This window comes from Myotis myotis, unplaced genomic scaffold (genome assembly GCF_014108235.1).
Source record: "Myotis myotis isolate mMyoMyo1 unplaced genomic scaffold, mMyoMyo1.p scaffold_m19_p_5, whole genome shotgun sequence".
Taxonomy (NCBI): domain Eukaryota; kingdom Metazoa; phylum Chordata; class Mammalia; order Chiroptera; family Vespertilionidae; genus Myotis; species Myotis myotis.
In genome coordinates this window covers 15,296,047-15,316,298 of record NW_023416357.1, presented here as the reverse complement: position 1 = coordinate 15,316,298, position 20,252 = coordinate 15,296,047, and the positions used below count along the sequence as shown (strand labels likewise).

Here is a 20,252-nt window from a genome sequence, read left to right as displayed (position 1 = left end):
CTCAAAACAAACTTACCTCCCCCCGCCCACACACACACACACACACACACAAGCAAACTACCTAATCAACTATGAAGACCTGAATCAACGCAACAGCCAAAAGTAATACTGTGAAATCTCAGTTGTTCTCAGCTGATATGAATTAGAGTTTTGTGCCTCCTTTACAGTTTAAAATCAAAGATAAACTGCCCTGGCGTGGTAGCTAGGCTGCTCAGAGCATGGTCATGATACTCCCAGGTCCAATCGTGCTCTGACTGAAATATTAGAAGTCCAAGGTGGACGTGGACTTCTCAAAGACAGAGCAGGCCATGTTCGCAGTGTGGACTGATGCTGGGTGGTCCAGATGGGCATAAGCCTGCGCCAGCATCCCATAAATCAGGAGCCCGTGGAGAGGGGGGCCGGACGAGCTATGACTGAGGAAAATGCACCCCACTACAGGAAAAGCCTAGGACACATGTCCAAGGTATCTCACTGAAGAGGACAGTGAAACGAACCCCATTTCCCATGGCCACACACCGTCATCAACGTTTCTATGAACAACAGCAAAGAAATGAGTGGCTGCAACAAAACAGCTATAAAGAGAGAACCTGGAGCGACCACACCCACCTTATAAAACTGTCCCCGAAAGAGCAGCTTAGCAGCCTCCAGCCACCCTCCACCCCACTCCCCCCCCTTCCCTTCCTAAGTGAGAAAGGAAGTCCTGGCAATCCTTATAAATGTGTCACACACAGCGCGGGCTGAAAAACTTCCCTCCCTGCCGGGCCCCTCCAGGCCATCCTCCCCAAATTTCCCACCCCAAACCTGCAGCCACGGAGGCTGCCTATCCAGCGCTGCAGCCCCTGCACAGCCAGGGAGGCGGCACCCACACTCCCTCCAGGACTCCTCCAGAGAGTGGGGCGTGGGGGTGCCGGGAAAGTTCACCCAGCCACACGCCTCAAATAGAGAGCTGGGGTTACCAGGGCTATTTTGGTAAAAAGGAACATCAGTTTTAATTAGTTGAAAAGAGGAAAGGCATAGAAACGAAATTATAGGGCCTGGACCAACATGAGAAAAAGGCTGCTGCACCCTGGAATCTTCCACTCAACTTCTGTTTGGTGTGCGACTTGTAAATTACAGCTTCGCTCCTCCACACACAGAGAGATACCCGTCCACTTTTAAAGATTTGAAAATTACAGCGCAGGAGCCCGTGGGATGCTGAGGGTCATTCCCCCTCTCCCTCCGGGAGGGAAGAGAGGGCATGGGCGCTCTGCGGTCGGGCAGCCATGGGTTTAAATTCCACTCTGGCCCTCACAACAGTGCGGCCTGGGCAGGTCCTTCTGCCTATCAGAGGCTGAGCTCTTCAGCCTAATTCACAGCAGTGTGATCCCCTGCTGGAAGCGGGGACTTGATTCTATAGGAGGAAACGCATATGAAACGCCTGCACAGCATCTAGGGTCACAGGCACTCAGACGGTAGCCAGTGGTGGCACTGGCAGGGGTAAGAGTTAAAACAGGCTTGATCAGGTTTCCTTAGAGGGCAGAATTGGTATTAATGGCATTCGGAGAAAATAAACATATTTGATATGCCATCCTATGACCTCACAAGGGGTTACTGCTTTCTGGATGCACTTAATTTACTCTCTTCTGCAGCATAATTCCAAAGGTGCTCTCTGACCCCTGGTGACCGGGTCCTGGCCTCTCACAGGAGTCCGGAGAGCATGGGAGACCAGCTGGCCACTGCAAGGCTGCCCGTCAAAAACAGCCCCGTGTCCACCATGCAAACCGTCACAGGAAACTTAGTGATCCCCTGTGAATCCTGCATACGGTTACAGTCAGAGGTTTCATTTGGTTCCAGGGACAGGTCCCATCTCACGTACAGGCTGAACCCTTCAATGAGTTAGGCAACCAACAGAGCTGTGAGGCAGGTCCTAAAACACAATGCCTTCAGAGGAGAGACATGCCTGACCATGAGTCCTGCAGATTTTGCTTCTCAGCACTGCAGTTCAATAGTGGGAAAGACAGAGGTACGCAGACCAGCTAACAAACCACTGAAAGGGAACCACTCTCCCATAAAGTCCCTCCCAGGAGAAGCTGGCCCTGCACAGGCAGCCTATCAGGGGGCATCTGCACTGAACTGTCACAGAAGAAAAGGTATGGCCTGGAAACCGTCGTCGCATCCGCACCGTTCTCAAGGCTCCGGAGAGGACAAGGGCAGCAAAATGCAGAGGGAGGTGAAATCTCTAGCATGCAAGTGTGAAGTGTACTGTGCCTCGACGCAGTGCGTTTATTTGAGCTAGTAATGGGCCCCTGCATGCCATCCAACATCACTGTGGTACTAGTCAGGGCAATGAGGGATGGAAAGAATTTCTCATCATCATGAATTTAAAAAAAAGAAAAAAAGCTACCTACGAACAAGAAACAGCTATTAGTCTGATACTAATGATCCAGTTATTTGGATGCCAAGATATTGAACAATTTCGACTTTAGAGATTTTATTGTGTGAGACTAGTTAGGTAGAAATATTTATAACAACATGCTAATCAAACTATTGTTTCCCAGTTCAGAATAAATAATAGAGGAAGTGTACTTTCTGGCCCTTATCATTTGAAAGTTAAACTGATAAAGTTATCCAAACACTAATAAAACTTGTATGTTTTTCCTGCAGATCCTAGCACCTGTTATGCAGAACGAGAGTTAACACAAGTAAGAAAACGTACAACTTTCAGAATCCAAACTGCCTAGGAGTGCAGCAGTGGGATTGAAAACAGGAGCAAGAAAGGAATTCTTGAAGACGGGAATCAGTGTAAGAAGAGGAAGTGAAGCACAAGAAATAAAAGATGGAAAATGATTTTTTATATATACTATCTTGACCAACCTCTTACAGACATTTCATACACATTATATCCAATTTAAAAGTAAAATATTTTGCCTGAAAGCTTCTTGCAGTCATTTATACTGTCACTTCATATAAACTAGGAGACATGGCTCCTTTAAAAGAAGTTTCAAATATTAGTCTCTGATATATTCATTCATTCCATCTTGCACTGAAACCACCCATTCCACAGAATTCCAAAGTGGGGTATTTTGTGACTTTTCTGAGATCTATACAGGTACCTATGCATACATGGGGGCGGTGGGGGGAGACAGCAAGGAGCACTATCCTATATAATAAAAGGCTAATATGCAAATAGACCGAACAGTGGCACAACCAACCAACCAAACAACCAGTCGCTATGACGTGCACTGACCACCAGGGGCATGTGCAGAACATGGCGTGCATAGGCCTTTGCGGGGTGGTGGAACAGGTGAGCAGGGGCACCAGACCAAGGCGGGGCGCGAGTCACTGTCATCTGGGCAAGCCTCTGGTGGCTACTGAAAATTCTTTGCTCCCGCATGCCATGGTCCCACCCAGAGCTCACACCTGCTGCCAGCGCCAGCCCCACTAGCACCCACTGCCAGTGCCCAGCACCAGTCCCGATCACTCGGCATCATCAGCGGGTGCGAGTGGCAGCTGCCAGCCCAGATCACCCCTGAGGGCTTCTCCACCTCCCCCTGCTCCTGAGGGGCAATCGGGGCAGCAGCCATGGCTCGCACCTGCTGCTGGCGCCGGCCCCAATCGCTCCACGCTGTCAGCGGGTGCGAGTGGGGCCGGCACTGTCAGGACATGGGACCAGAGGCCGCAGCGGGAGAGGCCAGGCGGGGGCGTGGAGGATGGGCTGAAACCCACCCCTGTGCCTACCGCAGCCTCTTGGCCCACAGTTCCTTTCAAGGTGCACGAATTCATACACTGGGCCCCTAGTCTAAAAATATTCAAGGATTATACTTTTCAATTTGAGTTGTGTTTTTCTCAAGTTCAAGACTAGCTTTATTTTATGGTTATGAATGTTAAGTGAGGGAGCTAACAGTTTATAAATTCGTTCATTAACCTTCAATACTGGGAAACAGATAGCTGCAAAGTCAAGTATACATCTGAAGGTCCAAGTGCAGAGGACAAATAGATACTCACAGAGATATTAATGCAGGAACAACCCCACTCCCCCAAAGGAAACCTACCCCTAGAAATTCCTTCTTCACACCAGGAATGTTGAGACCCTGCAGACCATCCTAAATGTACTATTCTTTTCCTATCGTTTTCTATCTGGACAGCAGCAAAACTCACCTGAGTGGAAACACTGAAGGAGAAAAAATGGTGACTGTTTACATCTAAAGATAGTTTTGAAGTCTGGAGACTTGACTTACATGCTGTACGGATTCCCGAAGTTAATGCTTCTTATAGAACCCAAGAAAAGTTATTTCCTTGTAACTATCTTTAAAGTTTCCCTATCCCTGGAAATTACAGGAAGTTTGGTCCCACATAGGGCAGATTGAGTGACTCTTGTTATTTTTTGAATCAACAGAAAACCTTTCCAAAATAATTCGGTTTTGCGCCTGTTTACCTAGAGAAATGACTTACAATGGATCTGGTTTCTGTTGGTATCACATGGTTTTTATTTGTGTTTCCTTGGTTGCTAGTCAGGCTGAATACTTACTTGTTAGCCACCTGTACTTCTTTGAATAGTCTGTGTGCCTATTTCTCTTTTGGATTGTCTTATTGATTTGAGAAAGCCCTTTTATTTTTATTTTTATTTTTGTTAATCCTCACCTGAGGATATTTTTTCCATTGGTTATTAGAGAGTGGATAGGAGGTGGGGAGAGAGAGAGAGAAACATCAATGTGGGGGAGGCAACCCATCGAAGAGAGGCACTTCAATGGGTTGCCTTCCCCGCGCACCCCAATAGGGACTGGGGATAGAGCCTGCAATCAAGGTACATGCCCTTGACCAGAATCAAACCTGGGATTCTTCGGGGTCCAACCATTGAGTCAAACTTGCTAGAGCAAGAAAGCCCTTTTTTATTTCTTTGTATGATTTTTAGTAAATATTTACTCCCAGTTTGTTCTTAGACTTTTTTGATGTTATGTTTTAATTAACATACAATAAAACTGAATCTTTGGGGTGGGAGGTGTAAAGTTCTATGAATCTTGATACATATAATCACCACAACCAGTATAACAAAATAAAATTTAAAAAAAACAGCTCCATCATCTCCCCAAGTGCCCCTCACACTGGCCCTGGGTGTTCACACCCTCACCACCCCTAACTCCTGGCAACCGACCAGCCTGGCCTCTCACTGCAGGTCTCTTTCTGAGAATGTCACCGGCGTGGAATCACACAGTGTGAGGCTTTGGAGACTGCCTTCCTTCACTCAGCAGTGAGCGGATGCAAGTTTCTCTCTCTGTTCACACTACACTCTTTCAATGCTAACAGCAGCAGCAGAAAGGAAAGGACCCCGAGCCCTTCCCAGCAGTAGGACAGGAAAGGACCTTTTTCCTGGAACTGAAGGGTCCACATGGCTGCCCAAACCCTGCAGAAACCCCTCCTAACGAGAAACCAAGTGCACTCCATCACTGTCCATAACAGGACCATGCGCCTGAGTAACTCACAGGGACACCACTAACCCAAAGTATCCTAGACCTGGAGTCTATTCTTTGTGTTGACTGACGTTTTGACGTTTTCAATAAAGCTCTCCATCCGTGTAACTGCCAAAAATGTACTCATTTAAGATAAAGCTCAAGTAGGGTGATCCTTCCAAAATACAAGATTTGTTCTATGGATTCTTCACAATCCTTCCCAACCACACAGGAGTGGATATGTGGTTCATCAAAACAGTAAGCTATAAACTCAAGTATATTTTTCAACAAAATGAGGTTACATCTTTGCCCAGCACACCTGGCTCTGGACCAAATTATTCTGTCACTATGAAGAAACCCCCTCCTCCAGCTCAGCACCCTGGGCCTCTTGGTTAAGAGTCTGTGCCTTTCACTCTCTTGCCCCCATCATATAACCTTTCCCAGAGGGCAGGTGAATCATAATTTGGGTTTCAAGGGGCTTCCTTAGTGGAGAGGGAATACAAAAGAGGAAATTCGGTAACGACGACTCAGTAAGTAAATGAAGTGTTTCCATTAGTGAATGAGAACTGAAAAGGAGTATTTATGCACCCGCTAATCATTAAACGTGAGAACATGATTTCCCATAAACGAGAATGTCTGTCTGAATGTAAGGCTTAATAATGTCAAAAGTTTGGGAGACTACACTGGAAATTTGAGCCAGATGTCTGTTTCCTCTTTATAAACTGGCAGAGGTGGCGGAAACTCAGGGCCTGGTAGGGGCTGGGCACCGCGATGAGCAAGCAGGCAAAGGCCCTGAGGGGCAGCACCTCCACAGTGGGCACAGGGGGCACAGGGGGCACAGGAGGGAAGGGAGGGAGCAGAGGGAAAGGCCGCGGAAAGCAATGCCCTGCAGGACCTCGTCTCATTCCTGCCTCTCTTCTCTTTTTTGCTTCTTTGCTCTCAGTGCAGCGGTACAGCAATAGGAATTCCAGATGATTCCAGCTGAACCATCACCAGCCAAGGGACACTGAGAAGACACCAGGTCCTTGCTCCCGCCCTTGCTCTTTGTTCCGCTGAACACTCATCAGCAGATACTAGAGTAGGGCACGAGTGACAACTGTGCCCTGCCCCACCTAATCCCGCTTACCCCTTTCTCCAACCCTAGGCCCCTCCTGTTCACTGCCCTCAGCTTAGGCAGGGCTGGGGAGCATGGAGAAGATGTGAAAGACAGCATCTCCAGCCACAAGACAAAGAACGCAGCCAGTCCCCTGAGTCCACTTAGCTAAAAACACGGGGAAGAAGGAAATCAGAAAGGACATCAGAGCGTGTCTCTACCTTCACCGGAACAGCAGGGTTCTCACTCCAATGCATCCCGTCACTGTCCATGGAGGAGCAGCTGTTCCTGCCAGTGGTGTTACCAAAACTTTGACAAGGCAACGCACTCAAGGAAATAAAAACCAATTCATTACAGAATTGGGGAGGAAGGAAGGGGGATGTTGAAGACTGCTTTTTATAGTAAAGCACAATTCATCCCTATCAGCATAAGTGATTTTATTAGGCATAAAGTGTGGCTATTGATTAAGAATTTGACTTTTCTCTGGAATTCTGCCAAGGATATGAGATAAAATTTTATTTTCTCAGTAGGGGAGTGAAGTACATAAACTTAAAGTAAATACTATCAGATACTGCTGATTTAGATGACAGCTTCAAACATATCTTTCATTTTCAGTTAAAAACAAACCCCAAATTTGTCATAGTATTCAGAAGGTCTAAAAAGACGAGCTCAAACACCTATTTTAACACACATTTGAAGAACATATTCAAACCACACGCTTCACTTTCAACAGAATCTTTGTTTTTGCTTAAACCTTGGTCAATCATTTAAATGGTTAAAATGCATTCATTGAAATCTTCATTTGAATCTAGGATGGTTAAACTGCAACAGCAAAGATACAGTATCACAGTCCATAAGTCAGTTTACAAGGTCTCAGTGAAAAGTTTCTGTCAAAGACTGTTTTACTGCTCTTTCATTTCTTGTAAGTCACTTCTAAGAGTATTTTTTAGCTATCTCTTTGCTCTCCTCTAAAACTGTGCCACTGAAAAAGAGAAACCAACACTTACTATCAAATTACATTTTCTTCCGATTCCCTTTTCAAAATATTGTGGGTAAGAAGGACGGACTTGGTAATGCAATAATTATTACTGGTGCTCACAAAGACCAAAGCTGCCAGGCTCTGAACACACACAGAGGAAACCTGACCAGCTTGGGGGCCTGCTACTTACGTGGTGTTGGAAGCGTAAATATGAAAAAATGCTTCCTTTGATGCTCCATGAGAAAGTCATCATATCAAAACATGGAAAGGTATGCATGTGGCTCCCACCCTAAGTACCAGACTTGATTTCCTTCACATAATCCATAGGAAAGAGAAGGGCTGCTGCCAAGAGTCCAGAATAAGATTTTATTTAAAAAACAAACAAACGAAAAACAGCACAATGGGCCATGATGCTTAGGAAAAACCACAAACCTTTTTCTTTGCACATTCATTTAATGCCAACCTAAAACACGCCAGGCAGGTTAAAAATAATGCATTTATGTAATCACCCGCCCCCCCCCCCCGCCCCCCACACACACACTTGCAAGGTTAAATAGAGAGCTCTGAAAGAATGATTTATTGCCACAAGAACAGAGCCCCAAAATAGATTGGCAATAAAAGTGATTGGTCCCAGTGGGGTTGAGAACTAATGTAAGCAAAGTCCTTGCCATGAGAGGCATCCCGGAAAGAGTACCGAAGCCAGGGGCGCTGCCCAGCCCTGACCCCCACCTCTACCAGAGTTCCACTCTGAGCAAGTCGCTTAACCTCCCTAAAAGCCTAGATAAAAAGTAATAATAAATTAAGTAATTAAAAAATTGTACCGGCCTACCTCTGTGATGCTTTGACGCTGGCTATGTCTCTTTTGATGCTGAGCTCTGTGCAAAAGAGGACAGTGAGGTCTGAAATTCATGAACACTTGTGGAAAAATCTCAGCTGCTCTTTAACACACCATAACCACATGTTTTTGACTCAATGCAATTTAACACTAATTGACCTTCCTGCTAGTGCCAGATCCATACAAGGGGGACCAGGATTGTCCAAATGAATAGGAAGTTTCTAAGCCAAGGACCTGAGTGGAGAATGAAATGACAGGCTATGAGGTGAGACCTTGAGCAAGGTGGACACTGGGTGCCACAAAGCGGACGGGAAAGGCAGTCATTGCCTGAAGACCTAAACTACCCAAGGAAACGTGGAGGGACCCACAGAATCTGAGAGAGTGAAACAGCCCCTGAGCCCTCTTCCCAGACCCCTTTCCAAGGCAGGAGTCCTGTCCCCAGCACCCAACTCCCAACCTTGGCAGGTGGCACACCCCTGCTTCCACACTTCCAGTCACGAGAAATCACACAGCAGCCCATTCTGTTTTTTGTTTTGTTTTACTTTTTGTTTTAATCCTCACCCGAGGATATTTTTCCATTGGAGAGTGAAAGAGAGAGGAAAAGACAGAGAGAAACATCAATGTGAGAGGACATCGACTGGTTGCCTCTTGCATGAGCCCCAACCAGGGCCCGGGCCGGGGAGGAGCCTACAACCAAGGTAGGTGCCCTTAACCAGAATCGAACCCAGGACCCTCGGGTCTGCAGGCTTACGCTCTATCCACTGACCCAAACCGGCTAGGGCCACTCTACTTTGTTTAAAAGTCCTACTGAACTAATTTCCCCTTCTTTCATCCAACCCTGGGTACCAGTTCTCAATGTGTGTTCACAAAGATAAATTGTAAAGCAGCACAGATAAGGAATAAGAAGAAGAAAAGAAAAGAAGGTGGCCAAGCAAACAGTTTAAGGCTGAGACATGAAAAGCAATGAGGAGAAGCACCTTGTCTAGGTCCCGTTGGCAATATTAAATCCCAGGCTCAAAAACAGCCTGGAGAAATGTTCACACCTAGACTGTCCACCCCTGCCAATGACTACAGAGTCTCTGTCTTTCTACATCTTAGGGAAGAATGTCGCATTTTACTACCAGACTGACCTCTCCCTTCAGCCATTCACATGCAATCAACACTGCCCAGGGGGCCCTGCCTGAGCCTTCTACCAGCTGAGCTCCCCACCCAGGGTCCTCTTGCTTTGTCCTGACTGTCCAAACCCCTCCGCCCAACCCCCACCAACCCACCTGCATGGGCCCTCTTTAGCCTCTGCCGGACATCACTGCCCTAGATGCTGGAGCCAAGATCTAGGTCAGGAATTCGGAGCTGCCCAAAGGAGGGAGAGCACTTTTAAAAGACCTTCGGGATTACCCTTGGGGCAGGACAGCGCAACTGCTGCCAATTTATAATCTGCTCTGGCTCCTGATCCCGCCTCAAACAACTAAAGAGATGATTTGTCAGATCGTTTTTTGGAGGATGAAAGAAAAGAGCAAACCAGTGAGCAGCACTATCTGGTTCTGCCCCAAAATGAGCATGAGCAGGGGCTTGGGAGCAAGCATGGGCCTCGGCATGGCCCCCAACAGATTTCTCTCCCCAGCTAGGTCCCCGAGGAGCACCACAGTGACTCCGAGCAAGTTTTCTGTGCGCATCCTGTCAGCCCTGATGTCTTTGGGGGCTTACGAGCATAAGAGTAATGTTTCTCTAGACCACCAACTTACACCATACACAAAAATAAACTCAAAATGGATAAAGGACTTAAATGTACGACAGGAAACTATAAAAATTCTAGAAGAATCCAAAGGCAACAAAATCTCAGACATATGCCGAAGCAATTTCTTCACTGATACAGCTCCTAGGGCACTTGAAACTAAAGAGAAAATGAACAAATGGGACTACATCAAAATAAAAAGCTTCTGCACAGCAAAAGAAACCATCAACAAAACAACGAGAAAACCCACTGTGTGGGAAAACATATTTGCCAATGTCATATCCGATAAGGGCCTAATCTCCAAAATTTATAGGGAACTCATACAACTTAACAAAAGGAAGATAAACAATCCAATCAAAAAATGGGCAAAGGACCTAAATAGACACCTTTCAAAAGAGGACATTCAGAAAGCCAAGAGACATATGAAAACATGCTCAAAGTCACTAATCATCCGAGAGATGCAAATCAAAACAACAATGAGGTACCATCTCACACCTGTCAGACTGGCTATCATCAACAAATCAACAAACGACAAGTGCTGGAGAGGATGTGGAGAAAAAGGAACACTTGTGCACTGCTGGTGGGAATGCAGACTGGTGCAGCCACTATGGAAGACAGTATGGAGTTTCCTTTAAAAACTGAAAATGGAACTCCCATTTGACCCTGTGATCCCACTTCTAGGAATATATCCCAAGAAACCAGAAACACCAATCAGAAAGGATATATGCACCCCTATGTTCATAGCAGCACAATTCACCATAGCTAAGATCTGGAAACAGCCTAAGTGCCCATCAGTAGATGAATGGATTAGAAAACTGTGGTACATCTACACGATGGAATACTATGCTGCTCTAAAAAGGAAGGAACTCTTACCATTTGCAACGTCATGGATGGAACTGGAGAGCATTATGCTAAGTGAAATAAGCCAGTCAATGAAGGAAAAATACCACATGATCTCACTCATTCATGGATAATAGAGACCATTATAAACTTTTGAACAATAATAGATACAGAGGCAGAGCTGCCTCAAACAGATTGTCAAACTGCAGCAGGAAGGCCGGGGAGGGTTGCGGGGCAGGAGGTAGGGGGGTAAGAGATCAACTAAAGGACTTGTATGCATGCATAGAAGCATAACCAGTGGACATAAGACATTGGGAGATAGGGGAGGCTAGGAGACTGTCTAGGGCGGGGGGATAAAAATGGACACATATGTAATACCCTTTGTAATACTTTAAGCAATAAAAAAAAAAAAAAAAAAAAAAAAAGAAATGTCACTTATAGATGCTTAGAGAATACCATGAGTAACCAAAATATCAAGGCAATTCAAAAAAAAAAAAAAAAAAAAAAAAAAAAAAAAAAAAAAAAAAAAAAAGAGTAATGTTTCTAATAGGTATAATAAAGGTGAGAACGTCTGGTCTCACAAACACCCTAAATTCCATCCGCAGAGCACCGGAGCCTTTCTAACTGAGGAGCTGAATTCTGCACAGAATCTATTATTTTGTGACAGGTGGTAGCGTCAAGAGAGAAGACAGGCTAGACTTTAGCTTCAGGGCATGAAGGGAAGACGACCCAGTTCTGCTATTAGGAAGCGAGACGGGACTGCTCAATCGGGCTAGGTGCTCACAGAAAGGCTTTCATTGCGAGTTCATGTTTTCATAAACCTTTGCTTTCTGCAGGGACCTCACACGGAAAGAGGGAGCACCACCCGGGAGTATATTAACCCAAGCTGACACTGCAGAGTCGGCAAATGTCATACCCCGCCACAATCAATCTGTTAAACTGACTCAAAAATAACCCCGCCTGGCAAAGATCGAGAAGTGGAGTGGAAGACAGCACCCAACCGGGTTCTCTACGGACACTGTTAACTTCTGCCTCCGACCATCGCCCTCCCGGTGCAAACTGCTCCTTGTGACCAGTATGAATTGCCAAACCGATCTCACCGAATCTGGGGGCTGTATTTTGAAAGAGAATATGGGGAAGATGAGCCTCCGACCTCCCCGCACGCGCCCCATGACCCGTAGCTCACCCAGCCTACCTGGCCCGCCACCCTCCCAGGGGCCGCCACAAGCACCCTGACCCGGCCCCGACCCGGCCCGCCTCCTCCGCTCTACAGCCCCGAGGCTGCACCCTCCCTGCAACGCGCCGGGCCCGCGGGACGCTGCGCTCCAGGATCCGGGCCCGCGGCCGCCAGCACCTCTGCAGCCGCCCGCACGCGCCAGCAGACGGCGCGGGGACGTGGGCCCGGCTCGCGCGGGATCTGGACCGGGCCGGGGGAGGCATGGCCTCTTGGGGCCCAGGGACCTCCAGTCGGGACCTCCAGTCACGCCCCCCGCGCCTCCACCGGATCGCAAAGCTCGCCTCTCCCGCGACCACCCCTTCCGCGCCGGAGAGACACCTGGCGCTGCCTCCACCTCCCAGCCACCCAGGCAGCGCCCCGGGAGCTCCCGCCCCGCGCCTCTCCCCACGGCCACCACGTTCCCAGCTGTCCCTCCCGGGCCGCCCCCGGAGACAATGGCTCAGCCGCCTCCAGGCCGGCCACCTCCCCCCTCCAACCCCCGGGCAGCGGGTGCCGCGGCTGCCCCGTGTCACAGAAGTGTGGACCGAGGCCGGGGAGGTGACAGGCGGGAGGGCCGAGCTAAGAAACCTGCCTGGCCCGGGGGTCGAGGCAGGACCAGGTATAAATCGGCCACCGACACCGGCCCAACTGAGCGCCCGCTTTCCGGGGCCCGGCCCCGCCGCCCCCGTCCGGCCCCCAGGACTGGAGCCTCCGCCCTCGTCTCCCCGCCGCCCCCTCCTCGGCCCTCCCGCGACAGACAAAGAGCCGGCGCCCCAACCCATGGAACTGCGGCCGCCGGGGTCGGGAGCCGGGGAGGCTGCACCCTGGGCCGAGGGGCGGGCGCGGGGAAGGACGGGTCGGCGGTGGCCGGGCCGAGAGCGGCGCGCGGGGCAGCGCGGGCAGGGGACCCGCCGCGGTGCAGGTCCGGGAGCCGGGTGCGGGCGCAGTGGGTCAGCGAGAGCGCCGGGCCCGACGTGCGGGTGAGCACGGGGCGCGCCGGGTCCCAGAACCGCGCCTCTCGGCGGTGTTGGCCAGCGCACGGGCGGCGCCGCAATTGCACTCACCGGATCGGAAGAAGGCCGCGATGTCGGCCAGGTCCTTGGCCGCCTCCTCGGTCCCCTCGCCGGCGCCGCCCCCGCAGCCCGAGCCCGCCGCGCTGGCCGTGGCGGCGGGGCCGGAGGACGCGGCGGGGGCGGCGGCGCCGCCGCTGCTGCCGCTCATGGCTGCGGCGGCGCCCGCGGCCGCGCCCGGCTCGGGCCCCGCGCCCCTAGCGCCACGCGCCGCCCGCCCCGCACCGGGCCTGGCGGAGCCGAGCGCCCAGCTGCCCGCGCCCGGCGCGCGGACGCCTAGCCCCGGGGCGGCGGCGGGCGGCGGCGGCGGCGGCTCGGCCCGAGGAGCGCGCCCACATAGACGAGGACTCCGCCCGGGAGCCGCAAGCTGCCCGCGGGGCGGGGGCGCGGGGCACAGCCTCGGCGGCGCCGGCCGGAGCTCGGGCAGCGGCGCGCGCGCCGCGGGGACAAGCGATCGCAAGGGCTGGGCCCGGGGCCGGCGGGGTCTCCGCGATCACGGGCGCCGGCGGCAGCCGCGAGCCTCCATCTTGATTTCCAATGGGGAAGGAAGGAGGGGGCGGGGGGAAATCACAGCCGAGGGAACCCGGGTGAAAGGAAAAGGGAGAGCAGGGAAAGGAGAGGAAGGAAAAAAAGAGGGGCTTCGGCAATTTCCGGCGAACATCGTCAGGGGCCCGAGCTGGGCTCGGAGGGAGGCGGGGCCTGGAGGTGGGCGGGGTCTTGGAGGGGCGGGGCCGCTCCGTAGCCCGGCGCCCAGAGAGCAGGCGGGTGGCTGCCGGAGCGTTCAGCCGAGTCCTGGTCCTCCTCCCGGCAGCTTGGGCCTCGGAAGGAGCAAGAACGCGCTGACGAGCCGGTGGGGCGGACCTTTCCAGGCCTGGCGTTGTGTCCCCCGTTGTGCGCTCGCTCCTGCGCCGCCAGCACGGAGATGTTTATTACTGATCTCGCCAGCGGGGCGGGGCGGGGGACTCGGGCCCAGGGCCGGCACGGGCATATATAGATGCTCCGTAATAGTTGATGAATGAAGAGACATCGTGAAAACAGGTTAGCTACTCCAGTCCCGGGTGAGGCAAGCCTCTGAACTCCTAGGGGAAGTCTCCTAGTCTATAAAATGAGATTCTGGACTCACTCCACCAAACTGCAGAGCATGGGGAACGTGGTGAGACTGGGGAAACCAAAGGGAATGGGTAGGTGACGTCCAGGTTTAGGGAAGATCCGAGTCAAACCAGCACTTGACAAATATTCACGTATAAAACCTCAAAGATGTGGCTACAAGAGAAATGATTAAAAGGATTGCTGTCAGAGGCTAGACTATCCAACGTTGCAGAAAACAAGGAAAGACAGAAACAAAATCAATATTTTTAAAATTGGATGCTGAAACCACTATACATGTATACTGAAAATGAACAAATGAATGAATAGTGTACCTGGTATTTCACTGTTGGAGAGGGAGGTAACAGATAAGGGGGAGGAGCTCAATGATCCATGTGGATTAAGTTTGGAGACATCAGTATGAGTTTATGTTTAGCTTAATATAGATACAGATGGATACGTAAACAGATGTACAGATGTGCATATATACATGGGTTAGAACACATACATAGATTCCCTTGCTCTGTCAGCTAAGTGGTCTTAGAAATAACACTCCAGTAGCAATGAGCATGCCTGGCACTCACACGATCTCCAATGAAAGGAGCAAGGCCTCATGGAAAAACGGCTGGTTCTAGGACTGGGACGAGAAATATACAAGACCAGCCTGGAGCGTGTTCTGCCTGAAGGTAAGGAAGTGTTCAAAAAAAACAAAAGATTTTTTTTTTTTAACCAATAACAAAAACAAGGAAGGTGGTATGTCAAAGGGATACAGGAGGCAATTGAAAAAGCTCCCAGTGGCCAAAGCTCAAACAATTTGAGCAAGAAAATAAAGAAAGCAATACTTGATTATAACCCAAAGTATAAAATAAATATCCATGAGTCTATAAAGAAATGACTTAATAAGTAAATGGAGAGAAGACACGTATCCCGTGCAGAGGGATTCTGAACCCTTTATGCAGGTCCTCCATCCTCAATGAGATGGGATCGAACTCCCTTCTCCTTCACTATAGGCTGCACTTCCAACAATTACAAAATGGAAAGGGGGTGGGGAATAACCTTACTAGGGAGAAACCTAACAAAACACTACTTCGGCCAGGCGATCAACATCACATTAGCATCAACAGTAATAAGTCATGTGGACGGTATATACCCTTCCTATGACATGAGAATGCCACCTCCCTCTATGGTCCTCTTCCCCCAAGCACATAAGCCCAGTCTCATCATGAGAAAAACATCAGACAAATCCCAAATGAGGGACATTCTATAAAGTACCTAACCAGTACTCCCCAAAACTCTCAAGGTCCCCAAAAATAAGGAAATCAGAAAAACTGTCACAGCCAAGAAGAGTCCAAGAAAACATGACAACTAAACATAATGGGAACCAATAAAGGAAATTCGGTAAAAACTAAGAAAATCTGAATAATGTAGGCACCTTGATTGGTAATAATGTACCAATACCAATTCATTAATTGTGAGGAATGTGAGGAAACTGGGTGTAGGGTATATAGGAATGTACCATTTTCACAACTTTCCTGGAAATCTAAATCTATAAAATGAAAAAGGTTATTTAAACATTATTTAATTGTGTGCTATCTCACAATAAAAAAGATGCAGGAGGTCCAAATTTCACAGGCCATTAGCTCAGGTGTGCTGACAATGTTTCTTTTCCTTATTTTTCTGTTGGGTAATTTCTTATCTCCAGCTCCCATTCCTCCGTGTGGCAGAAAGCTTAATTCTAGTTCAGGAAAGACTCAATCTCCAGGACTTTTCTTTGTCAGTTGAGTGCTTTCCCCTCCTGCCTTCTTCCCAAGGTTGCAGCCAAGCTCCCGGAGGCATTGGCGAGATCACAGTGTGGGCTGGGAATGGAGAGGTTGAACGTGGCCCTTGGTCATCATGGGCTCATGCTGGCACCAGTGCGGCTGTGTGGCCCATGTCTGTCCCCTCCCTGACATACCTTGCTGCCCTCTGTGGCGTGTCGTCCTCACCCAACCGCTTCACCTCTCCAGGTCTGCTGGCAGTCAGAGCATTTCTCAACCACTCCACACAACATTCAGCTGCTTACAGGGCTGCTGAGTCCCCCTTCCCACCCACTCCAGAGGATGAGGCCAAGTTCTCTCTGCTCCCTGATCCCTCAAGCCCACTTGGGCACAGGCTTCCTTTCTCAAAAACTCATGTCAGGGCCTAATGCTATCCATTGCCTCACCCCCACATTGCAGAATTATTCCCTCTGCAAGAAGAAAATCTCGTTTCATCAGGCTTTCTTCCAAATTTATTGTTTTGGGCATAGCCTTTGTGTTCTTAGGAGACTCAGTTTTAGTATTCAGAACCTTTTCTCTCTTATTCCCTCCACGGTGAGTTCCAAGAGCATTTTGAAACTCAGAAGTCAAGTGCTGAGTTCTTGCTTTCGCTTTGCATTCCTCCCATAGTAATCCTACTCTGCAGGCAGTAAATGCTGAGGCCCTCACTGCTACCTAAACAGTCCAGAAAGGTCAAGAACTTGAAAAATAAAAACTGCTGGGGGGTGAGGGGGGCAGGTTGTATATCATGCAGCCGCAGAAAGATTCATAATACCGTATTAGTGGTACTTGGGAAATGGCAACTGGAAAAGGTCCTCTGGTGTGGGAGGGTTCTCAGGTGAGAGCCACTTCTGGGTATTGGGAGTTGGCTGGAAAGAGAATGTGACTGAGAGGTAATTAGACTGCTAAGGGTGTTGGGGATCAAGGTGGGCACGGAATACATGTATTTGGGTATGAGGCACTCTCTAGGGTCGAGACCCAGACATTGACCAATTCTTCTATCTCAACTAGAGTCAATTCCAAGAAAGAGATGTAGAAGATTTGGGTCTGAGTGTGGAACATGCATGAAGGCTCACCCAGACTAGAATAAGAGAAAGGACTGCACCCAGGTTGCTGTGCTGTTCCTTCTGCCATCTGAGCAGTGGAGGGGAATCTAAACAGGGTTTCATGACAGCTGCTGTTGGTCTGTCAATCCTACCCAACCTTCAAAATTCAGCTCAGATTTCATCCCCTTTCATGGTGCTCCTGCATAACTCAAATTGACCTGCTCCCTTCTCTGCATTCTGCAGCACCAGTCGTTCTGGCATTTGAGCATTACTGCATTCCATTGTGTATGTCATTTGTGTTTAATTGTCCTGCCTACAAGATGAGGAGATCCTTTGCAATCAGTACACAAGCATCAGCAAGTCTCCTGTGTGTGCCTAGAACTGTAACAGGCCAGAAGATCCGAAGCAAAAGAAACAGCAAAAGCCAGCTGGGACAGACACTGCAAGTTGTCTGCTCAATATCCTTTCTCTCCTTCCTAGCAGAACCCATGCCTGGCTAAAACACTCCATTTCCCAGCTATGGTGGCCATGTGACTTCGCGCTGGCAGATGGGATGTAAGTGGAAGGGACTGAGCAGGGCTCACAAGAAAATCTTCAGACTCAGCATGTGCATGCCCTTTGCCCTTTACCCTTTGTCCTCTCTTCTCCAAAACATAGACAAAATGCTCGAGGTAAAGAGGCCACTGTGTGACTATGAGAGGCTGAACATGAGGACAGAAGCACATGGAACAGATGATTGAGTGAGCTGCCCAGCTCCGGACTTCTTGTTCCCTACAAGACAAAGACCTGGCTTTAGTTGCGTGGCTATAAGCTGTGCGGCCAAAACAGCTCCTTACGGATAGACCAGCCATGGTTTTCTATAAGTGTTTTTCAAACTTTCCCACCAAAAAACCTTGAAGATGGAGGAGGGTGAAGAGACAAGGGGAAGTTGTATCCTTGGAGGCTGGGAAAGGGAACCCAAACAGATACCACAAGACGAACATGTCTTTAAAGTTGCTGGCTTTTTCTTAGAAATGCATGTGAATTTTTCCTTTTCCTTAAACACCTGCATTTATTTTAACAAATAATGTCTTAACTAGGAGTTGCTTTGGGTTGGATTGTGTCCTCTTCCCCGCCTCCTAAAAAAGATACATTGAAGGGTTAACCCCCAGCACCATAAAAGGTGAGCTTATTTGGAAGTAGGGTCATTTTGCAGATATAATTAGTGAAGAGGTGGTCATACTGGAGTAGGTTGAGCTCCTAATCCAATGTGACCGTGTCCGTATAAGAAGATTGCCCTGCCCTAACTGGTTTGGCTCAGTGGATAGAGTGTCGGCCTGAGGACTGAAGGGTCCCAGGTTCGATTCCAGTCAAGGGCATATAACTTGGTTGCGGGCACATCCCCAGTGGGGGGTGTGCAGGAGGCAGCTGATCAATGTTTCTCTCTCATTGATGCTTCTAACTCTCTATCCCTCTCCCTTCCTCTCTGCAAAAAATCAATAAAATAGCTGAAACCGGTTTGGCTCAGTGGATAGAGCGTCAGCCTGCGGACTGAAAGGTCCCAGGTTCGATTCCGGTCAAGGGCATGTACCTGGGTTGCGGGCACATCCCCAGTAGGAGGTGTGCAGGAGGCAGCTGATCGATGTTTCTCTCTCATCGATGTTTCTAGCTCTCTATCTCTCTCCCTTCCTCTCTGTAAAAAATCAATAAAATATATTTTAAAAAATCAATAATATATATATATATATATATATATATTTTTTTTTTTTTTTTTTTTTTTTAAGAAGATGGGCCTATGAAACAGAAACTCCCAGGGAGAATGCCACATGGAAGTGGAGGATTGCAGTGAAGCGTCTACAGCCAAAGGATGCCAAAGATTGCTGGCAAACCAGATTCTAGGAGGTAGGCAAGGAAGGCTTTCCTGGCAGGTTTCAGAGGGAGCATGGCCCTGTTGGCACTTTGATCTCAGACTTCCAACCTCCAGAACAGAGGCAATAGATTTCAACTGTCCTAAGTAACTACTGTTGGGGTAGCTTAGGAATTCACAAGCTAATCTTGTCCTCCAAATTTTTGAGTGAAAACTGTCATTCTAGAAAGAGAAAGTTATATGTTGATCTTCTAGATCAGAGGTTCTCAACCTGTGGGTCACGACCCCTTTGGGGGTCGAACGACCCTTTCACAGGGTCGCCTAAGACCATCCTGCATATCAGATATTTACATTACAATTCATAACAGTAGCAAAATTACAGTTACAAAGTAGCAACGGAAATAATTTTATGGTTGGGGTCACAACATGAGGAACTGCATTTAAAGGTCCAAAAGGTTGAGAACCACTGTTCTAGATGCTATTTGATGGGTGCTTATGATAAAGGAAAGGAAAGAATCCAGAGGACCATGGGGAGTTTCAACTTAGGGCTACCAGAGTAAATTAGTGTTAAGACATGCTATAGAGCCGAAACCGATTTGGCTCAGTGGATAGAGCGTCGGTCTGTGGACTGAAAGGTCCCAGGTTCGATTCCAGTCAAGGGCATGTACCTGGGTTGCGGGCACATCCCCAGTGGGGGGTGTGCAGGAGGCAGCTGATCGATGTTTCTCTCTCATCGATGTTTCTAACTCTCTATCTCTCTCCCTTCCTCTCTGTAAAAAATCAATAAAATATATTAAAAACAAAAAGACATGCTATAGAAATGTCCACATGAAAACTTGAGCTATGGGCTGGACCTCTGGCCAGAGTTCGAACTCTAACTCTTAATTTGAGCTAAAGGGCATGAAGAAACCTGGAGCTTCTAGGCTTGACTAGTCTGCCAAGGAGATGAGTGTGAAAGATGAGTATGGCATGGGGTGGGGCTGGGTTGTGGTACCACACAGTGGGGGGCTCTGGTTAGTAGTGTGACTTAAAGTTCACTGAGTGTCCCCAGTTGGCCCTGGAGCAGATTAAGAAGCATGGGGAGCCCGGCTGGCATGGTTCAGTGCTTGAGCACCAACCTATGAACCAGGAGATCGTGGTTCAATTCCTGGTCAGGGCACATGCCAGGGTTGCAGTCTCAGTCCCCAGCGTGGGACATGCAGAAGGCAGCTAATCAATGACTCTCTCTCATCGTCAATGTTTCTATCTCTCTCTCCCTCTCCCTTCCTCTCTGAAGTCACTAAGGAA

The 20,252-nt window shown here is 48.9% G+C and overlaps 1 protein-coding gene across 9 annotated transcripts in view; it reads right to left on the bottom strand.

Moving 5' to 3' along the window:
- Positions 1 to 13,357, bottom strand: part of TRIO (trio Rho guanine nucleotide exchange factor) — a 307,705-nt gene extending 294,348 nt beyond the window's left edge. For 8 of the 9 annotated variants that reach the window (XM_036309518.1, XM_036309520.1, XM_036309519.1 and 5 more), the window contains exon 1: positions 13,186 to 13,357. In XM_036309518.1, coding sequence (XP_036165411.1) covers positions 13,186 to 13,342 — 157 coding nt within the window. In that variant the 5' untranslated portion in view covers positions 13,343 to 13,357. The remainder of the gene's footprint in view (positions 1 to 13,185) is intronic. The other variant, XM_036309516.1, reaches the window with a different exon arrangement.
- Positions 13,358 to 20,252: the final 6,895 nt, after the last annotated feature.